The sequence below is a fragment of the Vidua chalybeata genome, chromosome Z (assembly GCF_026979565.1).
Source record: "Vidua chalybeata isolate OUT-0048 chromosome Z, bVidCha1 merged haplotype, whole genome shotgun sequence".
In the NCBI taxonomy this organism is placed as follows: Eukaryota; Metazoa; Chordata; class Aves; order Passeriformes; family Viduidae; genus Vidua; species Vidua chalybeata.
The window spans coordinates 30,137,072-30,158,878 of record NC_071570.1 but is presented as its reverse complement, the minus strand read 5'-3'; the positions used below and the strand labels follow the sequence as shown (position 1 = coordinate 30,158,878).

Here is a 21,807-nt window from a genome sequence, read left to right as displayed (position 1 = left end):
ATACATCTAAAGACTTTAATTACTTAAACATCCATTTGCCTAAAGCTCTATTCTCTTAGTCCTCTCTCTAACAGCTCCTCACAAATCCATTGTGTTTTCTTTTTCATAGCTCTTCCTATTCTTCTTTAATAACAGCAATCTTTTACTTTGAATTTAATCTTTACCAGTTGATTAATAATGTACAGATTCATTGTAAAACTTTATTAAAATATTTTATTCTGCAGTCTTTTATTAAATTGCCATGAGAGTTGTGACTCTTAAGGAATTTTAATAATGTCATTAAACTTAGTTTTTAGTTGTTAGTTCTTACACATATCGTTTAATAATTTTGGGCTTTGTGTTTTATGACACTAAAGATATTTTTTCTTGGGTTTTTTTCAGACTTTAACAGGAAGGTTAATCAGTGGTCTCTTATCTTCCATTTCTTGGGTGGCTTTATGTCAGATTTTTTATGATAATATAAAATTTAGGTAATATTAAGTCAAAATTGTATTAATTTATTGCATTGTCTACACTATTTATAGTCACCCTCTATTGCATTGAGTACACCAGAGCTAAAAGTAAATCATTCATTTTCATACTTTCATAATGAGAAACTCATCTTAACCTTGTTCATTTCAGAAATAATTCTTCATTTCTGCAGTTTGAAGATTTTCTGTGCTAATGTTTGGATTTTTAAAGAAGGCCTTTTCCCCCCCCTCTTAATAACAAAAGTGCTGATGGCTTTAACATTATGTTATTAATGATACTGTGTTTAAAAAAAATATAGGTGAAAGCAAGAGGTATCTGGTTCTATGGACCATTTTTTAGACCTCCTTGCCATTAAATCCTATCTTGTGCTGGGCAAATGCAGATACATTTGAAAAATTTATTTGGCTAGCTTCCTCAGTGTTCCCACAGATATTTCTGTGTAAATTCATGTTGTAAATATATGTGGTAAAGAACTAGAGAAGGTGGGAACGTATCCTGGGTTATCTGATTTAGGATTTCCTTCATTCTCTGGTTTAAAGAATGCAATAGTTATTAAGTACCAAATATCTTAACCATAATAATTTCTAGAATCCTCAAGGCATGACTTAAATATTACAATCTTTTGCAACACTTACAGAGAAGGCAAGTAAAGCATACTTAGCCATTTTTACATTTTTGCTAGCTTAAGCATGTTGTTTTATGCATTCCTAACCAAGAGCAATATGCCTGTCCTGGGCTGACAGCTACAGACTCTCTAGTGATTACATTTTTTTTTTAAATTTGACAGCAAGCAAAGTAAGCCTTTTCCTCAGCATCTCTGCTGCTAATACACTTCATGGACATTAGCTTCCTAAATGAACTTAAAAATTATTGGGACTTCTAAGACTACAGAACTTAGGAAAGTATTCCTGTCTTCTTCAAAAGTTTAACTGATAGACTACCTGTGTTTGTGGAATTGGCTGACTATAATTTTCTCAACACAAATATGTTTCTTTGATTTGAAGGGTATCTTTGTAAACTGTTTTTAGATTCAGAATGCACCTGCAGTCAAAACCATCGATTTCTAAAGAAACTGAATATTATGTTTTTATATATCTTGCTATTAAACTGGTACATACTGAAAATACACTAATGTATGTAATCTTTGCTACAAAATAATTTGACTTGGTAAGCATTGCACTGAGCACAGGCTGAAGTGAAAGGGTGCTGGGAGCTGTCTCTGCTGGAGGAACCCTGAAGTCAGGAAGACTTACACTTTGGATAAATAAAATATTTTATGGAATCAGTATGGAACAGTCCCTCTTGTGGCATTCCTTTCCCTAACTTCCCAGTCTTATGAAATCATTTATGAAAAAGAAATTGCTATTAAAGTAGTGATTTTCAAATGCATTATTACATTGTTATTCATCATAGTTAAACAGTTTTACTCCACAGAAGCCTGGTGCAAAAAATCAAGTGCTTTATCTCCAGATACTGACCTCACCCCACATTTTCAGGGTATAAATCTGTGCGCTGTCTTAAATCTGTATTTAAATCTGTCTTTAAGTCACTTCAATTTCTTTAAAATATGTATTTTATAGAAATGTAGAAAAGTCTATATTTTTTGTTTTCATTTTCAATTTAACTTTAAAACTTAACGTTTATTTTTCTGTCTTATGAAGATCATGCAGAAATACTTTCTTTTTTTCTTCAGTACCTGCTTCTTGGTTTCCTCTTCTCTCTATTTATCTGTATCTAGAGAAATGGCCTTTTTTCCTCTTAAATTTTACATATCTCTTCCCCTTTTTTTTTTTTCTACAAGGACTTCTCTTCACATTTCTTGGAAAATTAGTCTCTCTTTCATAACTTATCTAGTCCATTACATTCTACACACCCTTGAGAAATATCATCAGAAGCCAACAACCAGAGCAATAAATGGACAGACAAAGATTACAATGAAATGGAACAAGATAAACCCACAAGTTAAAAAAAAAAACCTTCATCTCAGTTGCTTTTTGGAATTAGCATGCTGGCTAGGCAGAGGAAAGCCCCCATATACACTTTTGGTTCATTATGAGTTATAGAGCTGCAAAGAATTTGACTGTAAGAGGCCGTGTACTTTCTGAATTTATTTCAAGGTCACCTGCCTGTGGTCTTGAGAGGATGCCATAGGAGGAAGCAACAAGCCCCTGCTTCCTGCAATCCATTAAACATCAGGAGATGAAGCTAGAGTAAGGAAAAGTTGACAGAAACACTAGCTCAGACAAGAAGAAAGAATCATGTCTCTCTCTTCAGGAAAGTTTTCAACATACATACATCTGTTTTCAAGAGAGAGCATTTGTTTCCTGGTGATATATATTTTCAAACCTTGGAGTTTTCAAGTTTTGTTGCTTCCACTGCCCACCCTGCAACAGTCTTTGGTGGCTTAGCTTGGAGCTGTTTCCCCCATTCCCATTCCTGGGATGCCTACAAAAATCATTGTTTCTTATGCATCCCAGACTGAGTTGATACCTTTCACTTCAGGCACCTGTCACTCACATGTTTCTCCAACGTAACCCTGGTTATGCTGATGAAGTGCCATCAAATTCACCACATTCCATGATGATTTCAGAGGTCAGCCAGAACAATTATGAAAACATGGAGTCTTACAAATTACAGAAAGAATCACCATATAGACTTCCAAATGTGGACATATGGAAAACACCACGTGAAGTAAAATAAGTCGCTAGAACTTCAAAACTGTTCCAGATGCTGGCTGATGGACAAAACTCAGCTATGACTCAGCTTTATATAGGGCAGATATATCACCAGGAACTAAATTATAATCTTTCTTAAAAGCCAGTGGGACTTTGATTTCAAGGGACCAGAGCTTCAGCCAAGACAAGTAACGTAAAAGCAAACATGCTGCACTCTTTGATAGATTTATTGTTATTGTTGTTGGGTTTAGTATTAGCATTATTTCATTACTGCTATTGCAGTAGCTCTTAATAAGACTAGAAATAGACTGAAAAAAGACTACAACATTTGACTAAAATGATCCTTAAGCAACAAATAAAAGACTAGCACTGGTATAGCACAGTGTTATATTTTATTTCCCTTTACAAATATTTTTTTTTTACCTATATAGATGTGAGGAGAGGATGTATTAATTTTGCTTTTTACCAATATTAAAAATATTTTTTCTTGTCATTAGGAAATGTCTTTTTTCTATATTGTAGCAGTATGATGTCCTGGCCCAAAGCATAATCTCATTTACTTCCTATAAAAGAATTAAATTAACTATGGAAAAAAAAAAAGTGATGTCCTTAAAATAGGACTAGCAAACTGCAAGCTTTTTCTGCACAGAATGCTGAAAATCTAGTACTATGTTTACAAAGGTAAAATTACTATTGCAAGGTCATTTTAGCTTTAACGAATGTGATGACAAAGCTTGCAAGTGCTGCAAATGCATCCATACAACCACATATCCAGTAGCTAACATTTTTGTGAAAACAGCAGGAAAAGTCTAAAGAGTTTCAAAGTAGATTCATAGGCCATATCCAGATTAAAGTGGATAGTAGATTGTCTGTGTTGCAGTAATGTTCAGTACAGCCTGAAAAGAGTTCCTCAAGCTGCTAAAGTGCCATTGACGGCATATTCAAGCTCCCTGGCAAGACTAGGTTTCTCTGTGTGATGTGTTTGATGTTGCTTTGCATTCAAGAACATTACCAAAACCACAAAAAAACTCTTATTCAGCAGTCTAAATACAATTATACCCGAAGGGAGCTAAACAGCCATAGCTCACTGGGTACAGAAAGGAACAGGACCAGCAGAAGCTGAAGCTGGCTCAGGCCATAGCTCGTGCTGAAGCAGTGCAGTACCCAAGAGCCCCCAGGGAAGGGAGCTACGGACACAGAACGTACACAGCCCCACAGCCCTCTGCATTGGAGGGGCTGGTGCCCATGGCCTGGGAGGACTGTGAGCATCAGCCTGGTGCACAGAGGAGTTTCTCCACTCAGTTATTATTTAATCTTTCCTACAATTAACAAATACAATCTTGTTGTATCACAAACACAAAACTTTTTGTTAGACCCCCAAAATATGAAGTTTTTTTACAGACAGAAAGTCATAGTACCATAGAATATGCTGAGTTGAAAGGAACCTCTCAGGACCACTGAATCCGCTTCTGGCCCTATGCAGGACACCTCAATAATCCCACCATATGAATCGGAAAGTTTTCCAAACATTTATTGAACTCTGTCAGGTTTGGTGCTGTGACACTTCCTGGGAAGCCTGTTCCAGTGTTCACCACCCTCTGGGTGATAAATTTTCTGATATCCAACATAAACTTCCCCTGACTCAGCTTCATGCCATTTCCTCAAGTCCTGGCACTGGTTGTGAGAGTGATGGGATTGGCACCTGCCCCTTTGCTTCCCCTCACGACGATGTTGAAGACCACAATGAAGTCTCTCTTCAGTGTCTTCTTCTCCAGGCTCAACAAACCAGTGACCTCAGCTGCTCCTCATAAGGCTTCCCCTCCAGATCCTCAACCATCCTCGTGTCCCTCGTTCGGACACTCTCTAACATTTGACTAAATTTGATAAATATTGAGCAGCGAACCAAATCTTTTTTTAAAAAGAAAAGTGACGCCTAAGCACGCCTCTTGAAGATTGGTAACAGCTTCGGCGAACGCGGAGCGTGCGGTGGCCTACGATCCCGGGACGCGCCGGGGCGGCTCCCGGCAGGGCAGCAGCTCCCCGGGCTCGACCCGGCGGGGCCCGGCGCCGCGCGGCGCTGACCCGGCCCCCTCACGGCGCGGGCGGGCTAGGGGTGCGGCGGGCGCGGGCGCTGCGCTCCCGCCCCGCGGGGGCGGTGCTGCTGACGGCGCCAGCGCCTCAGGACCTTCCGCGCCGCTCCCGGCGGAGAAGCCCGACCTGCTGCGTGTGGCCGGGCGCCCGCCGGGAGCACTGGGCGCTGCATGGGAGCTCTTCCCCAGCGGGCACGGTCGCGCTGCCCCGCCCTCCCCCCGCCAGCTGCGCGAAAGAGGACGGCGGAGCATGCCACCGGCGGGGCGGTTCCGCGGGGACTGACATGCTGCTGAAGGAGGGCAGGCGCCAGTCCCTCCGCCTCTCCCCGCGGTAGCGGAGGCGATGCTGCAGGGCGCTCCCCGGGCTTTCCCGCAGCCGCCAGGCTATCGCCCACAGCAGCCGCGCTCGCTGCCGTGAGCGGCGCGGCTCCGGCCCGGCCGAGACGACGAGCGGCGCGGGCCTGCACCCGTGCCCGGGGCAGCGGCGGCGGCGGCGGGGAAGGCGCTGCCCGCGCCCGCGGGCGGCTCCGCGCGGCGGATGCGTGTGCATGAGCGCTGCACCGAGCGGGCGCAGGAAGCGCCCCCGCTCCGCCGCGTCCATCTTCCAGGGCAGCAGGACCTCGCCGCACGGCCGCGACAGCGAACGCCGGGGCAGCGGCTCCGATAGTGCCTATCAGATCCAGAGAACCCTGGACGACTGTAAGATGGTAGGTATCTCGGGCGGGCTTGCCGTAGTTTTTTACCTTTTCCGAGCTCTCCCGGCGCAGGCAGCGGTGCCATTCCTCTCGCCACCTTGGCTATTCCCATCACGTGTAGTTGCACTGTTTTTAAAACCGCAGTCCCCGCCGGGGTGCTGTCCTGCACCCCAACTCTCGCCGCGGTTCCAAAGCGGGAGCCGGGAGGTACGAGGAGACCTGCGGAACAGGGAACGGAGCCGGGCACTTGGACAATCCTGCGAGAGGAGGAGTCCTCACCCTAGCACACACCGCAAAGCAGCTGGAGTTGCTCTTTGGTAGATCCGTCCAAATCTGTACCCAGGCTTGGGTGCACTGAAGCCTAAATGGGTAAATAGTTGCCTCCAATGAATTACTGCACTACTTGCTGTCTTGTGCAGCAGCCGCATGCTTACTCTGATATCATTCTAAATAAGGAGACACAGTTAGAGGCTCTGAAATTCCCTGAAAATCCCTGATATATATGGTACCTGTTACCAGTCTTCCCAGAGTAGCTGGTTGCATTTGTAAAACCTCAGGTGAAACACCTGCATCTGTTTTATTTATGGACTGTCACCTTCTGGTATTAATTTTTTCCCCAGTCATGTTCAAAATGCTTGCATCCTGACACTTTCCTCCAAATCAGCACCGTATGCCCCCTTTCAGGCTCCTTGAGCTACAGTCAGCCTAACACTGGGCCTCAAAATTACCCCTCTAGATAGTGACAGATGTAGAAAAAAAATGAAGTCGCTGCTACTTTTCTGGACAAATCTGTACCTGGCTAAAGCTCTGTCCAGTAGCAATGGAGCTCCTAATTCTGTTCTGCTGGATTCTGGCAATTCTTTTTACTCTGGTGCTGAAAAATGTGCTGGGAGATTGTCCACTCTGATGCTTCAAGATTGGGAGCAATTCCCAGTGCATGGAGGAACAAAAGCTGCCACAGTAGCTCTATAAATATACCCAACAAGTGGGTCTTACTAGGTTCTGCCTTTTTCTCATCCCCAACAGCGTAATGTGATTAGTTATAGAGAAGTTTTTAGAATTAATTGATTAGAAATAAAATATGTTTTATAGGTGGATTATCAAGTTGTGATAGGATTCCGGAGGTAAAATCAATTTGGTTTTTTTCTTTTTCTGTGTCTCAATTCAGCAACATATGTGTGGTTTTGTTTTCCTGAGCAATGCTAAGGTGGCTGGATGGTGTGTTTAAACAAGGAATGTCAGGTGAGAACTGGCAAAATGTATCTGGTGCAACCAGTTACCAGTTGCAGGATGCGACACTTTTCTTCCTAATGCAGAATAATCACACTATGACACAACACAGTACAAATTTTTTTCCTCTCCATTGCCTTCATGCATTCTCTTAAGCTACAGAATGGTAAGAGTTGAGGACTTGTTTAGCAAATATTGTGCCTAGGGCTTTGTTTGGTGTGTGCTTTTGGGTTTATTTGGGATTTGGGTGTGGGAGGGTGCAGATGTACTGAAATACACTTGGGTTGATTGCTGCTCCTGAAGCAGAGGAACCTATTTGCTGTTCTTAAAATGAAATTTAAGAAAGCATGGTCAAAACTATTTTTGATACCAGTTCTCATCTATACAGTTAATTGCAGTGGGAGGCATGAAGGCAATGTTATGAAGGGTACGAATATAATATTGCAGAAGTGACTCGTTTATTTCCTGAGCATGAGAATTTGAGGACTTGACTTTAAATATTGGTAGCTCTGGGTTCTTTGTATGTTTTTATGTTGGCATATGTTGAACTTCTGGTGGTAACGATGACTGCAGAATTATGAGCAATTACTCTTGTCTGTTTTTATGTAGTTTGGAAATTGAGGTCAAAACACAGATAAATAAATATTCTGTTCTATTACTCCAATCCTTCCACCCCCACCACCATGTGGAGCAAATGATCTTATATGCATTCTTTCACAAGACAGCAAATGCTTCATTTCCTTAAAATATCATTCCATGTACATGATCAGTGGAACTAAACAGTAATGATCTTTCCATTACGCTGAAATTACCCATTTATCCAATAACATCTGTATGTATCTGCTGGATATTGGATTTCTGTACAGGTTGTAGTGTTTATTTTATCATTTGTTTCTTTTTCCCACATGCACTGTAGAAAAGGTGCTTTCTGGAATTTTAACAGGAAAGTGCCTATCTGGTACATCTTCTCAGCCAGTAACAGCAGATGAGTTTTAAGGCAGAAATCTGGGTTGAAGGAAAGAGACAGAACAGAAATCATTACAAAATAAATTAGCAAAATTGCCGATTCAAAAGCAAATGCTACATTCCAGTCCCTGTACATGCTGTTAATCAGGAAGCAGGAGAAGCAAAGGCAGTAATTTCTGGAGATATTTTTGCCTTTCATGATAGCAAAAAATAACCTCATGCTACTAGTAAAACAGATGGTTTTTTGTCTGCTTAATATTTAATACTAATAACTCAAACACTTTCAGATTTTAAAAGCAGAAACACTGCTTTCCTACAGATGAACATTTATAGCTCATAGAAGAAGCAGCTGCCATGGAGCCTCTGATTGTTTACTGAATCATGTGCTCTTGATCCTATGTGCTATGTAATAGTGAGAAGCAGGAACAAGCCCTAGACTGGGCATGTTTTTAAAAAAATGGATTGTTTTACCAATGTAGTTAAAAATTCTTATGCATATAACTCATTTTTGTTTTTCAGCTTGTCCAGGAGTTCAATACCCAGGTGGCTCTCTATCGGGAGCTGGTCATTTCTATTGGGGATGTCTCCGTCACCTGTCCTTCTCTGCATGCAGAATTGCACAAAACTCGGACCCGAGGATGTGAGATGGCCTATCAGGCTCATCAAAAACTAGCAGCAATTTCTGGGTAGGAGGCAACTTATGTTTAATTAAAGCTGTATTCATGTGCAAATCTTTGTTAAGTACTACATAATGGAAACTTTCAGGAAAAGCATTCCCTTGTGTTTTTCTGTTTTAGGCATAGAGGTGTATGACCACAAATTTTGCAGAATGTCTATATCCTTCTGCAATTTTGGATCAAATCCTGGTCCCCTTACCAAGAACATATCCTTCTGATTTCACTGGATGCTTTTATGTCAGATAAGCAGGATTTTACTGTGTATTGCTACAGATCAAGGGGGAAGTCATGCCCTTCAAGGGTGAAGTAGCAATAGTTTTCTGTCCAGTCTTTCATTGAGTATACCTAATTGAATAGTTAAGAGACAACTAGCTCAGTTCAACTAGAGACTCAACAAAATTAAACCAAAATTAGATGCGAACTGAATGAGTGGAATACAAAAACTACTCTGATAACTTGTGTTTACCTTCTACATGCTTTTAAACCCTTGTTTGAATTGAAAGAAGATTGAAAGCTTGGCCAGCATATAATGTTTTTATTTATTCTTTGGTATTACATTATGTACATTCCTTTCCATGGTGACAGAATGTATTATTGCATACTTGAGACTATGCCTCAGTACAAGTTCAGCCAGCATAAATAGCTGTTTCCTGAAAAATGGGAATTCGTGCAGCTAATTCCATGTGGGTTCTTCACAGTATGGTGACTGGGACATTTGTATTTATACATGTACCCCCTGAGTCATGTCTTTCTGATTACACTTTGTCAGAACTTTCTGCATCTGTCTTATCTACCACAAGCTATTTTGCACCACTAGAAAAAGAAAACACCTTATTTTTTTGTAGCTCTGCCCCATTTAATTTCTTTTCATCACTGTAATATATAAAAGAAATCTGTTATATGCTTGGTATGTAAGGGGAGCCCAAACTTACAAACCAAACAGAAGAGGATACTGGCTGGATATTTTAGTAGAATTGTCATCATTTTCAAAGTCACTTAAGTTGGTTTTGTGACCTCTGATTTGTTCCTCAAACAAAATAAATGCTTTTAAAATACTAACGTCGGTAGGAACTTTTAAAAATACCAGCAATGAATAGACATAGTTCTTTTTAACCAGTACATTGAAAATGTGAAAACAAACAGTAGTGAAATTTATCTTTTGAGCTTTCAGACTCAAAAGAAAAACTAATATAAACCAAAATAATACATTTGAATAGCTGAACCTATTTTGTAACTTTTAAATATTTTTCCCTTGTAAAGAAAATAATTGGTACATGCTCATTTAGAAAGTACATGGGTTTTTTAAAGCAATTATTTCGCAGCTGGAAGTCTGTCATATACACAAGGATGTCCTGAAGGTTGTGCAGTTGCTGTGAGATTGACATTTGGCTAATCTAAAACTGTTTTAAATAACTCTGATAATACTGTGATATCCATAACAACTGGTAGGTGTTAGAAACTCTCTAGAAATTGTTTGGTTTGACACACATTTTACAAGATATGCTTTGCATCCCCACCCTTCTGTAGCTGAGGAAAGCCACACGAAACATTAACTTTTTTGGTATATTTGTGAGGAAAGGTGGGAAATGAAGATTAAAAAAAGCAAAAAAGAAATAGAAGGAGAGGAGTAATAAATAGTCTCAGAGATTTAGTCTTTGTTTCAGCAAAAAGACTGAGGTAGTACATATGAAATAGAATCTGGCATAGGAATCTAATTGGATAGGAATAAAAAGTATCAGGAAGAAAAATGCTTAGGGACAAGAATGCATTAAATCATCCTTAGTATTGAATAGTCAGGAGGGTAGTGTGCTGCTCAGAAGCCACTGTTATTCACCATATGGGATGAAGGCTTACTTAGTTCACTGCTTTAGTTCAAAATGCATAATCTGCAGTGGGTAGCACGACAAGTTCTATCTTCCAAAACTTATTAAAGAAAATGTGTTGCTTTTTCACCTAGAAATAATAATAACGAGTAGCTGTTTATGTCACTAGACTATAACATTTCACGAGGGAACAGCATTCTATTAATTAAGGCCATCAGTAATGTTTAGTTAGTCTCTAAGTGATCTATCTGAGGTGTTGCATGGCTCTCTTACTTTTGGGAAGTTGGTGTCACTGTCCAAGAGAATACTAAGTTTGTTTATCTTGTTTGTGCTGTGTTTTCCTTGGAAAACTAGCAGACACCTTAATGTTGTGCCGTTCCTTTTTGAATATATCGAGATTTCACAGAATCATGGAATTGTTAAGGTTAGAAGGACCTCTGGCGATCGTTTGGAGATCACCCAGTCCAACTCCTGTTGGCACTAGTGCATTTGGGACTCTTAAATACACACCTGACTTGGACAACTAGAAGAGGCACCTATTTCCTTTCCTAATTAACTTGTCCTACAAGACTAAGTAAGGTATCAAAGAGGAAAAAATGCAGGGACTTGGAAAGAAAGAAACAAAAGCAAATCCTCTAGTGCTGGGGAAGGGAGCTCTGGGAAGAAATCTGGAAATTGTGGGAAGGGAAGGAAATGCTGAAGTGGAGATAATGCATTAGGAACTGAGCAGGATAGAAGTCATGAGGACAAATAAATACATTTTTTGTATTAGGCATACATCAGAGTAGGACAGTGATGTAATGTGAACAAGAGAAAGCTGCAAGTGTACCTGTAGAAAAAGGGTACACTGATATGCCAACAGAAGCAGATTCAGCTATAGAAGCAGGGGAAGTCAAAGTCATGCTTATGTTTTAAAAACTGAGAGAAAGAAAGGCAAAGGAGATGAAGTAGCAAGGAAACATAAAACGTTATAAAGTGCACACTGGAGTAGACCATATCACCCTATATAGCTCAAACCTGATGGCTGGTAGCAGAGATTTTGTTAAAAAATAAACAAAGATACAAAAAAAAAGTTGTGCATAGAACAATGGCTTCTCTCAGCCGCTACCCAGCACTCAGTAAGGAAAGACTGCATCTGGACAATCTGTATCTGACAAATGTGATTTCTCTAAATATTAAAATCTTTTACTCAAAAAAAGCTGAGATTGAATAAAGACATCTTTACACTGTGATGTGTTTAAAAACCTATTTACTAAAAAATATTACTGAAAAAGTAAACTTCAAATTAAATCTCCAACTTAATAGGGCCTCATGGATATTACATCTTCTTCTTTACTTGCTCTGATATCTTTTTCTTATAGAAGTAGTGAGATATTAGCAGTAGGGAATAAAGATTAGAAATAAAAATAATCTAAATTGAAATACCTTAATTCTAATTAATGTTCCTTTAGGAATGCAAATCAAAGTAAACCCTCCTTCGAGTGTTGGTTTTCTCAGGACTTCAGGTCAATTCCTGCTCTTATACTAAACGTTGTTAGTGATTTTTAATGAGCTGTCTTCTGAAGAAGGTGAGTAAGGTTTGGTCCTTTCATCACATGTTCTGCTGGATAATGCAGCAGAAATTAAAAATCTCTTAAGTATTTACATTGTGCATCATTATAGTATTAGTTGTCATGGTCAAAACTGGAGAAAGTACAGCAACAAGAAAATGAGTCAGCATGACTTTTTCCAAAGAAAAAGAAAGGAAAAAGTATTTGTAACAGTAAGATATGGCGGGGGAGGGGGGGAACGATGCAGATCTCTGTTATGGAAGGGAATCTGCTTTATGGAATGATAGAGTGATGATCTGTTAGAGTTCATCAAATGGGGTTTCATCTGCTGGTTTTATAAGTGGAGTCCACTGAGTCTGGGATGTCAACAGAAAGATAACTCAGAACTGTATTTTAAGATACAGGTCTGCACAACTGTGCACACACTTTTGTAAATGTCCTTACATATTCTCAAGCACTTGATATGCTTACATAACGTGTGCACTTGGCACACTGAGACTAGAACTGGCAGTATCTCTGTGACAGTCTGATATATATGTTGGCAGTGGCTTTTTTTGCATGAAACAAAACTTGTGTGAGGAGCTCAGGGGTGCATGGCAATGCACATCTATGTGAGCATAGCTCTAAAAGCAATTTTTCTCTGTTTTTCTGACTGGTGTTGCAAAGTCCAAAACCTAAGGAGGAATAAACCTCTATACTAGTACACCGTGGGGCAGCAGTTTTGCAGAAGAGGATCTTGGGGGTTATGGTGAACATCAGGTTGAACATGAGCCAGTGCTGTGCCCTTGTGCAAAGAGGGCCAGCAGCCTCCTATGCTTCTTTAGGAAACGTTGGCAGCAGGTCGACGGAGTTCACCATTCCTTTCTACTCAGGAATGAGGGCCATTGAGGCCATATCTGGAATACTGAGTCCAGCAATGGTTCCCTACTAGCAAGGAGGAAGGGACATCCAAAGCAGAGATGGTTAACCTTAAAGATGGTTAGGCAGCATCCCACATACGAGGCAAGGCTGCTAGACCTAGATTGTTTAGGTTGGAGAAGAGAAGGCTGGGAGGGGGATATTATCCATATACATAAAAACTACCTGATGGACTTGTGTAAAGAAGTTACAGTCAGACTATTCTCAGTGATATACAGTGATAGGACAGCAGGTAAAAATTGAAATACAAATAAAAATGGATTTAAAAGTTTTTCAACTCCTTTTTTACTGTGAGGCAGGTAGAATATTAGAACAGGTGCACTGAGAGGTTCTGGAGTCTCTGTCTTTGGAGATACTGAGATACTGGTCATGGCCCTCCGTAGCTCTCTGTAGCTGACACTACTTTGAGCAGGAGGCATGGACCAAATTAGTTCTAGGTGTCCCTTCCAGTCTGTGACAAAGTCATCATAGATCCCCTTGGGAAAATTCAAAAAACGTTTCCTTATTTGACACCCATGTGCATCTGTTACTTTAATAGTTGTTATTTTAAGTTCCCCTAAGTTCATGAAAGGTTGAGAAAGTCAGCTAAAAATCACATCCTGATTGCAATCATTTGCAGAAAAAGACTATCATAGTCTTGCTTTAAGTTTTTAATTTTATGTAATTTCTATTTTTGTTTTCCTTTGCAGTCTACAGTAGGATTTTCATGTTTTCAGTAAGCACCAAATGGTAATTTCTCAGACCTAATTAATATTAGGTTGCTTCCTAAGGCTGTTTTAAAACATTCTACTGATACTCAATTGTGGCAAATTTTTTACTGAACTGTTTGAATTTTCCCTGAATTACAACCCTATAAAATTATCTGCTTTCTAAAGCACACAAACGAAAAAGACTGCCTCAAAATATTTTACAGATGAAGCAAAAAGAAGACTCCAGAGCTATAAGTTAATGAAAGCTGTATTAAGATAGGCATAAAAGAAATCCTTTTAACTGTTTAACTGCATATGTTAAATAAAGCTCTGCTGGCAGTCAGTATTAGCTGAGCAGAATCCAAGCACAGCAACACTTAGCTCAACAGGGAAGAATTTTTATAATCATGATTCAAAACCATCTTTATGCCAGCAGTTGGAGCAACAAACCAGAGGTCTGCCCCAGCTAGATACCAATCGAGCAGCATTTATGGAGATCTCTGTCCTTCCTAGGCATCTGTGCAGTCACTGTCATGGTACTCCTTTCAGTGTATGTATCAGAGGTGGGGAGACTGATAATGTTGATCATGGGGCTCTGAATCACAGGCACTGCTGGCTGTACCCAACCTCTGTTGGATCTGTTAGTGTTTCAACTGTCAGATGAAAGTTAAGAAAAAAGGTAAGTGCTTCACAGAGATTGCAGCATGATAACCAGAATGTGGCCTGATTCAAGTATAGTTAAATATCAAAAATAATGTTATTATATGTAAGAAAACAAGGAAAGCATTCAATATTCACTGCAGGAATCATTTCTGTTATACATTATAATACTGGTAGTTTAATGCTCTCTGAATCTGAACAGAGTTTTGTGATTTCTTGCTAAAATGTTGCAGATGTTTTAAACAGTAGCAGCTTAAAAGTTGTGACTTTCAAAATCCTGTCAAGTAAAAAATACTGAGATCCTTCACTTCAGAAAACTTTTGGAAATACAAAACATAATTTTGCTGTCACAGGCTATCCTAAAAGCATCTTAATAAGTTGTTTCAATGTGGCGTCCTAGAGCTCACAATTCTTACAATCATTTAATAGTACTCTACTTAGGAAATTGTCCTGATGATTTAACTATGACTGTCTGAAATTAGTAAAGTCAGGGAGAGCTTTATCTCTCTTCAAAGAAGAGCTTTTCAGGATTACTGAGCATTCTTATCATATAAAGTCTCATTTTCCTTCAACTTTGACATTCAGCTTCTGTAAACATTTACTGAAATTTTCTTACATGCTTAAAATTTTCTTGTATTTTTGAGCATATCAGATTCTAGAAGCAAATTATGACTGTGTTTGTTCCACTTTATTTGGCTGGCATATATTCACTGATTTCTACATCCTGAAGTGATTGCAAATGTAGTACCGTGTATCAGAAACTACACCTGTTTCAGTGACTCAAAATCCTATTTTGACTAATGGGAGTTGATCTGCATGGGAATGGGAATGTTTCAATAAACAAGCTCAGATGTGGGTAGTTTAACATACCCCTTAAGGACCACCTTATCATCCATGTAGCTTACTCCTTTCACAAGAGGGTAAGATGCATATGTATTGTTCTGAATGCTTGTCAAAAAATTTCTCTGAGTATACAATCCACATCCATCTAAAATGATGGAAAGGGAGAGCAAAAAGATAAAACTATTTTCTGTGGAACTGAGTTAAGGTATGATTGCTTGTTAAGAATAAAATATGATTACTCAATTTAAGTTGCAAGTTGAAAATGAAACCATTTAAGTCAGGTACCTCAAGTTCAGAAAGCAAATAATGGAAGAAAAACAAGGTTATTTACTAAGGCTAGAATTCTCAAAATAGCTGACCTCTGTAGACCGACTTTTTCTTTGTACCTCTGTCTTTGGAGGTGCTTTAATAGGTGTTTGGGACTTGAAGATACAAGGTATTAATATCTCTCTTTATAGATCTCTCTTTCATAACTGGAGGCCTGATTTAGTAAAAGGCAAACAGACCTAAAAGTGGATTTATTACTCTATTATTTTTCTATGTTCAGAACAGCATTCTGAAAATTCTGGAAGTTCTACATCTGCAGTAACACAGCATAAGTTAGTTTTGACAAAGTGGAAGAGCTTATAGTATCTTGCTTAATGATAAACCTCACCAGCAGTCAGAAGGGCAACATTCTTGCTTGTCCAAGCTCTGACAAGATTGTTCCCAGAGGTGCTGGCAGAGCATCCTCAGAACCTGGCAGACACTGACAACTTTGGGCTCTTCGCAAAACACAGTGACCCCTGCCACTTTCTTTTAGCCAAAGCTGAAGGTGAGTCAAACTTAATTTCTAGACCACTAGCACCTGAGTCCCAGAAAGGGGATGAAAGTGAGAAAAGGGGAAAATGAGTGCTGAAATTAGAACAGACATTGTTGTCAGTCAGTTATTTGCCCCTTTCTTCCATGTGACGCTCAATTAACACATTCATAGCCCCTTCCAGGGCAGTGCTGCCACTGCTGAGATGCTCCAGGACTGCTGGGTAAGCCAGACAGGTAAGCCAGTCACTTTCATGAAGGGTCTCTCTAATAGCAGGGAAGCCATGTGCCAGCCCAGCAGCCAGGGATGCTGCCCATGCTTGAGGATCACCACAAATAGCAGTATTCTCCCTGGGAAACATAAATCAGCATAGCTTTTCCTCTGTGACATGACCTGAAGCTGTGAGGTAGTTCTGGAGAATTAGCGGGCACATTGCCATCATCTAACCCAGTGGAAAGAGTATTTTGCATGAGGAAGCAAAACAATGTTGAGGTTTGCCCTTTACTTGGGCTTCAAGCAGTGCCATTGCAGGTAAACACTGAAAACTGTTAGGGAACTTATTTTGTGATATTCTAATCCTTGCTCCCATTTTTTTTCCTATGTTTTAAGCAGATAAAACACATAAAGACACAGGGAAGCAGAAATTCAGAACTCAGGTAAAGGCTGACTGTTTCTCAGTATTTTATATCTTCACCCTGAAAAACTGTAAATTCACCTGCACAGTACCTTGGTCTAGGATCAGAGTATCGTGCACGTTTAAGGTTGTTTACCTTCCATTTTAACATGTCTTCTGCATTCATGGGCAAGCTTCAAAGAAGAGATCTTGAAGGCGCAAGAACAGACTGTCCCTGTGTGCTGAAAGATGAGTCAACAAGACAAACGGCCAATCTGGATGAGCGATGGTGTTTTGAAAGAACTTAGAAATAAAAAAAAGATGTATCATCTTTTTAAGGAGGGACTGATTTCTCAGAAGGTATTTAAGGGAGGTGCTAGGGCATGTAGAAAAAAAATTAGGGAAGACAAAGATCAGTTTGAATTTAACTTGGCAACTTCTGTTAAAAATAATAAAAAATTTTTTACAAATATATTAAAGAAAAAGGAAGGGTATAACCAGCCTCTGTTCCTTATTGGATGAGGCAGGCAACCTAGTAACTAAAGATGAGGAAAAGGTGGAAATGCTTAATGCCTTCTTCACCTCAATCTTTAGTGGTAAGACAGCTTGTCCTCAAGACAGCTGTCCTCAGGGGTTGGTAGGTGGTGCCAGGGATCAGAATGGTCCTCTTGTTATCCGAGAAGAGGCAGTCAGAGAACTGCTGGGGCACCTGGATATTTATAAATCAATGGGATCCACCCTAGGGTGATCAGGAGGTCGCAGATGAGCTTGTGAAGCTGCTCTCCATAATTTATCAGGAGTCGTGGCTCACTGGCGAGGTTCCAGATGATTGGAAACTGGCCAATGTGACACCTGTTTACAAAAAAGGTAGGAAGGAGGATCCTGGTAATTACAGGCCAGTTAGCCTGACCTCAGTACCAGGTAAGATAATGGAACAGTTCATACTGAGTGCTATCACACAGCACTTACAGGATGGCCAGGGTATCAGACCCAGTCAGCATGGGTTTACAAAGGGTAGGTCATGTCTGACCAACCTGGTCTCCTTTTATGACCAGGTGACCTGCCTGGTAGATGAAGGAAAGGCTGTGGGTATTGTCAATTTGGACTTCAGCAAGGCCTTTGACACTGTCTCCCACAGCACACTCCTGGAAAAGCTGGCAGCCCACAGCTTGGACAGGAGCACTCTTTGCTGGGTTAGGAACTGGCTGGATGGCTGGGCCCAGAGGGCGGTGGTGAACAGTGCTGCATCCAGCTGGGGCCAGTCACCAGTGGTGTCCCTCAGGGTTCTGTGCTGGGGTCAGTCCTGTTTAATATCTTTATTAATTACATGGATGAGGGCATCGAGTCCTTCATTAGTAAATTTGCAGACAACACTAAGCTGGGAGCTTGTGTTGATCTATTGGATCTATTGGATCTACTGGATCTGCAGAGAGACTTAGATCGGTTGGATGGATGGGCAGAGTCCAATAGCATGAAGTTTAATAAGTCTAAGTGCCGAGTTCTACATTTTGGCCACAAAAATCCCCTACAGCGTTACAGGCTGGGTACAGTGTGGCTGGACAGTGTTCAGGCAGAAAGGGACCTGGGGGTGCTGGTCAACAGCCCGTTGGATATGAGCCAGCAGTGTGCCTTGGTGGCCAAGAAGGCCAATGGCATCCTGGCCTATATCAGGAATGGTGTGACCAGCAGGAGCAGGGAGGTCATTCTTCCCCTGTACTCGGCACTGGTAAGACCACATGTTAAGTACTGTGTCCAGTTCTGGGCCTCTCAGCTTAGGAAGGACATTGAGATGCTTGAGCACGTCCAGAGGAGGGCAACGAGGCTGGTGAGGGGCTTGGAATACAAGCCCTATGAGCAACGTTTGAAGGAGCTGGGGTTGTTTAGCCTGGAGAAGAGGAGGCTTAGAGGTGACCTTACTGCTCTCTACAACTTCCTGAAGGGAGGCTGTAGGCAGGTGGGGGTCGGTCTCATTCACCAGGCAGTAACTGACAGAACAAGAGGACACAGTCTCAAGCTACGTCAGGGAAGGTAGAGGTTGGATATTAGGAAAAAGTTTTTCACTGAAAGAATAATAAAGTACTGGAATTGTCTTCCCAGGGAGGTGTTAGAATCACCATCTCTGGATGTGTTTAAAAAAAGACTGGACGTGGTGCTATAGTCTAGCTGAGGTGTTAGGGCATAGGTTGGACTTGATCTTAGAGGTCTCTTCCAACCTCATTATTCTGTGATTCTGTGATTCATCACTCCCATTGCGGGTTCCTGGAAAGAAATACCAAAAACTAAGATACTACTGTAATTCAAGTTCTTCAATGGCCTGTTCTCTGCTGTGTATAAGCAGCATTCCACTACAGTTAGATTTTAGAAGGGTTGTTTCTCAAGCTCTTACTCGTTAATAATGGAGTATTCCAGTTATATGTAGGACTATCTGTAGCAATGATTGAAATAACCAACCTGTTCCACATCCCTATTCTGAGGTATACAAACCTTTACAGGAGAAATTTAAGAGAAGGAAAACAACATATGTTACCAAAGAGATTTGTGGACTGAATTACATTGGCAGGGTCTCTTTAGAAATGCTGCAGAATCAGAGCTGACCTTTTGCAAAAAATTTGGTTTCTCTGCCAGCAATCTGTAACTTTGTGCCCTTCTCTTGCCCCATTTTGTCCTTTCAGAAGATCTGCTCTCATTGTTGAACATGAAAAGCTTTTCACACCTTTATTTTGCAAGTGATTTTCTCAGGGAGTAATCAGCCAGAGGATCCAGCAGTTAGGTACATCTTTAGAAACAGGAACTGTGGGGATTTTGGGAAGCCCACAGAACTTAAGCGTGGACTCTATTTTGGCAGTTGCTGTTACCTTTGCTTCACTCCAGATTTTCTCATGCCCTTTTCTCCTTTGTCATTCCTTTTTTTCAGTGTTTTTGTTTCTTGCTTTTTTTCCTCATAACCTGTCTCCAAATAGTAATGAAATTAACATCTGATTTGCTACTGTCACATTAACTATTTGGGAACTCCTTATGGCAGTCTTGAATGTACATATAACAAGCCCCCTGGAATCCACTCATATTTAGATGTGTGGCATTACTGTAGTAAACATGGCTAACAAAAATAATAAATTTTTCAAACTCCTGTATTTTGGGAAAAGTCTGGAAAATCTCATTCAACCTCTGATGTTTCAGATTAATCACTTATTAAATAGGTGTACCAGTACTTACTATCGCTGAAAAATACTTAGTAATTTTACAACATATTTGAGTCTTTCAAGGAAAAGCATTGTTTTCAAATAGTCTGTTTTATTATTGCTATAGTGCTTTCTAAATAACACACGTAGATATTACATTTTTATAATTGTTTTCATAATTAATTCTTTTTGAAATTGATTTTTAAATGTCAATTTGCTGGAATTCTAAGTCCTAACATGTAACAGCACATAGCAACTCTTGTTGCTATGTCTTATCATGTCATGTCACAAGTGGAATCAGTTAATAAGATCTGGAGCAAAAACCAGAGTGTTACTAATTTATGTTAGTAAATAGTGCTTCACAAGGGGATCTGGAGGTAAATTTTAGAAGGTATTTGAAGATAGAAGTGTAGCTGATAATGAGCCTTTCAAGTTATGCTAATTTCTATGCCCACAAAAATTAGGAGTACCAGAGAAGCCTGCAGTGTTCAAAATTGATGTTAGATCAATCAAAAAAAAAACTTTTTCATTGCAGTATTTCTGAAAAAAATAATATACCCTTCATACCTATCTTCACAGATGTAAATAAAAGTTGCACTTGTGCTAATCTGTAACCAAGATGGCCAAGAGGAGTGTCTTTGTTATCCCCATTAGGCCCAGTGCTTTGAGACCTGTTTCAATAGCATATTTCAGTATTTCTCTTCCATAGGTTTCTAACGAAACACAGCTAAAGCCAAGAATTTAGTGGTGAGTTTTAAGTGCTTCTTTCCTGATCATTTTCCTAAATACTGTTCGATTAAGAAATCCCACATGGCTGCAGTTTTGGGCAATAGACACTTTGCCTATCTTTGTTCTGTTTAGCTTGGCTTAATAGTATTCTCAGAAATTACTTCTGATTCTCACTAAATCTTATAAAGCCAGACTATGTTGACAATATGTTCATATATCTTAAGAGAAGTGAAAACATAAGATACTGGAGTTATGCATTAGAAGGGCTTCATCATGAGCTCTTAGAATTCCACATATACTGGGATTTTGCTTCTGATTTCTTGTGTCTTTTTTTTGTAAGTCTTGGACTGAGAATTGCTGGTTAATGGAAATGCTTTTACTAATGTTCAGTATTTTTCAACATTCTGGAACACTGCTCTCTAGTTAGAAAGGAACCATTTTGATTCTCTGTCCCTCACTGAAATCAGCCAATGGTGTTGCCAATTTAATTGTGCAGGGCCATGCAATTAAGAGCATGTCCTTCTCCCAACCCATGTTTGATCATGCTCTTTCAAGTGCTGCACTTCTGCATAGTCAATTAAGAAAAAACTTTACACTTACTGTGAGCTGCGTGGTACATTGAGGCTTGCTCTAGTAAGAGTACCAAACAGTAGCTACTCTTAACAGCATCATCAGTACCTTGCAAGATCAATCTCCAGCCATGGGAGATACCAGTTCTGTCAGTCTTCCACTGAAAAAATTCCAGCTAGTTTCAACAAGGTATACAAAATCTGTTGTAGTTTTTCTAATTGCTTTATCACTCTGTTTCTGAACAATTAATTAAATATTTGAAGCCATTATCTGGGCATTAAGATCTTGACACAGCATTAAATGAATCATTCCTTAATCCAGAATCCTTCCAGTATTACCAGTTAAATGCTGTTTAAATTCATGTTTTAAAATTAAAATATACTGGAGCGTTGGCTGTTATTTGATAGAATTTTCTCCTTGATGGGAATATTTATAGATCTACATTTACATTTTCCACATAATTTTTAATTATTGGAGAATTAATATACTGAATTATTTGTATATTAACATAGGAGGTCTTCTTTTCTCTTATATTCCCTTTTTTATCTTGCTGTTCTTATCTTTCATAAAGATACTTCCGTCATGAACATTTCCTGGCAGCAGATCTGGTGTAAGAATTCAAATACTGGC

At 39.9% G+C, this 21,807-nt stretch overlaps 1 protein-coding gene across 1 annotated transcript in view; it reads left to right on the top strand.

Moving 5' to 3' along the window:
• The first annotated feature begins 5,686 nt into the window (after nt 1–5,686).
• The window catches only part of RGS7BP (regulator of G protein signaling 7 binding protein), a 36,511-nt gene continuing 20,390 nt past the window's right edge, over nt 5,687–21,807 (top strand). The window contains exons 1-2 of the mRNA XM_053931634.1: nt 5,687–5,943; nt 8,647–8,813. Of these exons, the coding sequence (XP_053787609.1) occupies nt 5,785–5,943; nt 8,647–8,813 (326 nt within the window). The 5' untranslated portion in view covers nt 5,687–5,784. The remainder of the gene's footprint in view (nt 5,944–8,646; nt 8,814–21,807) is intronic.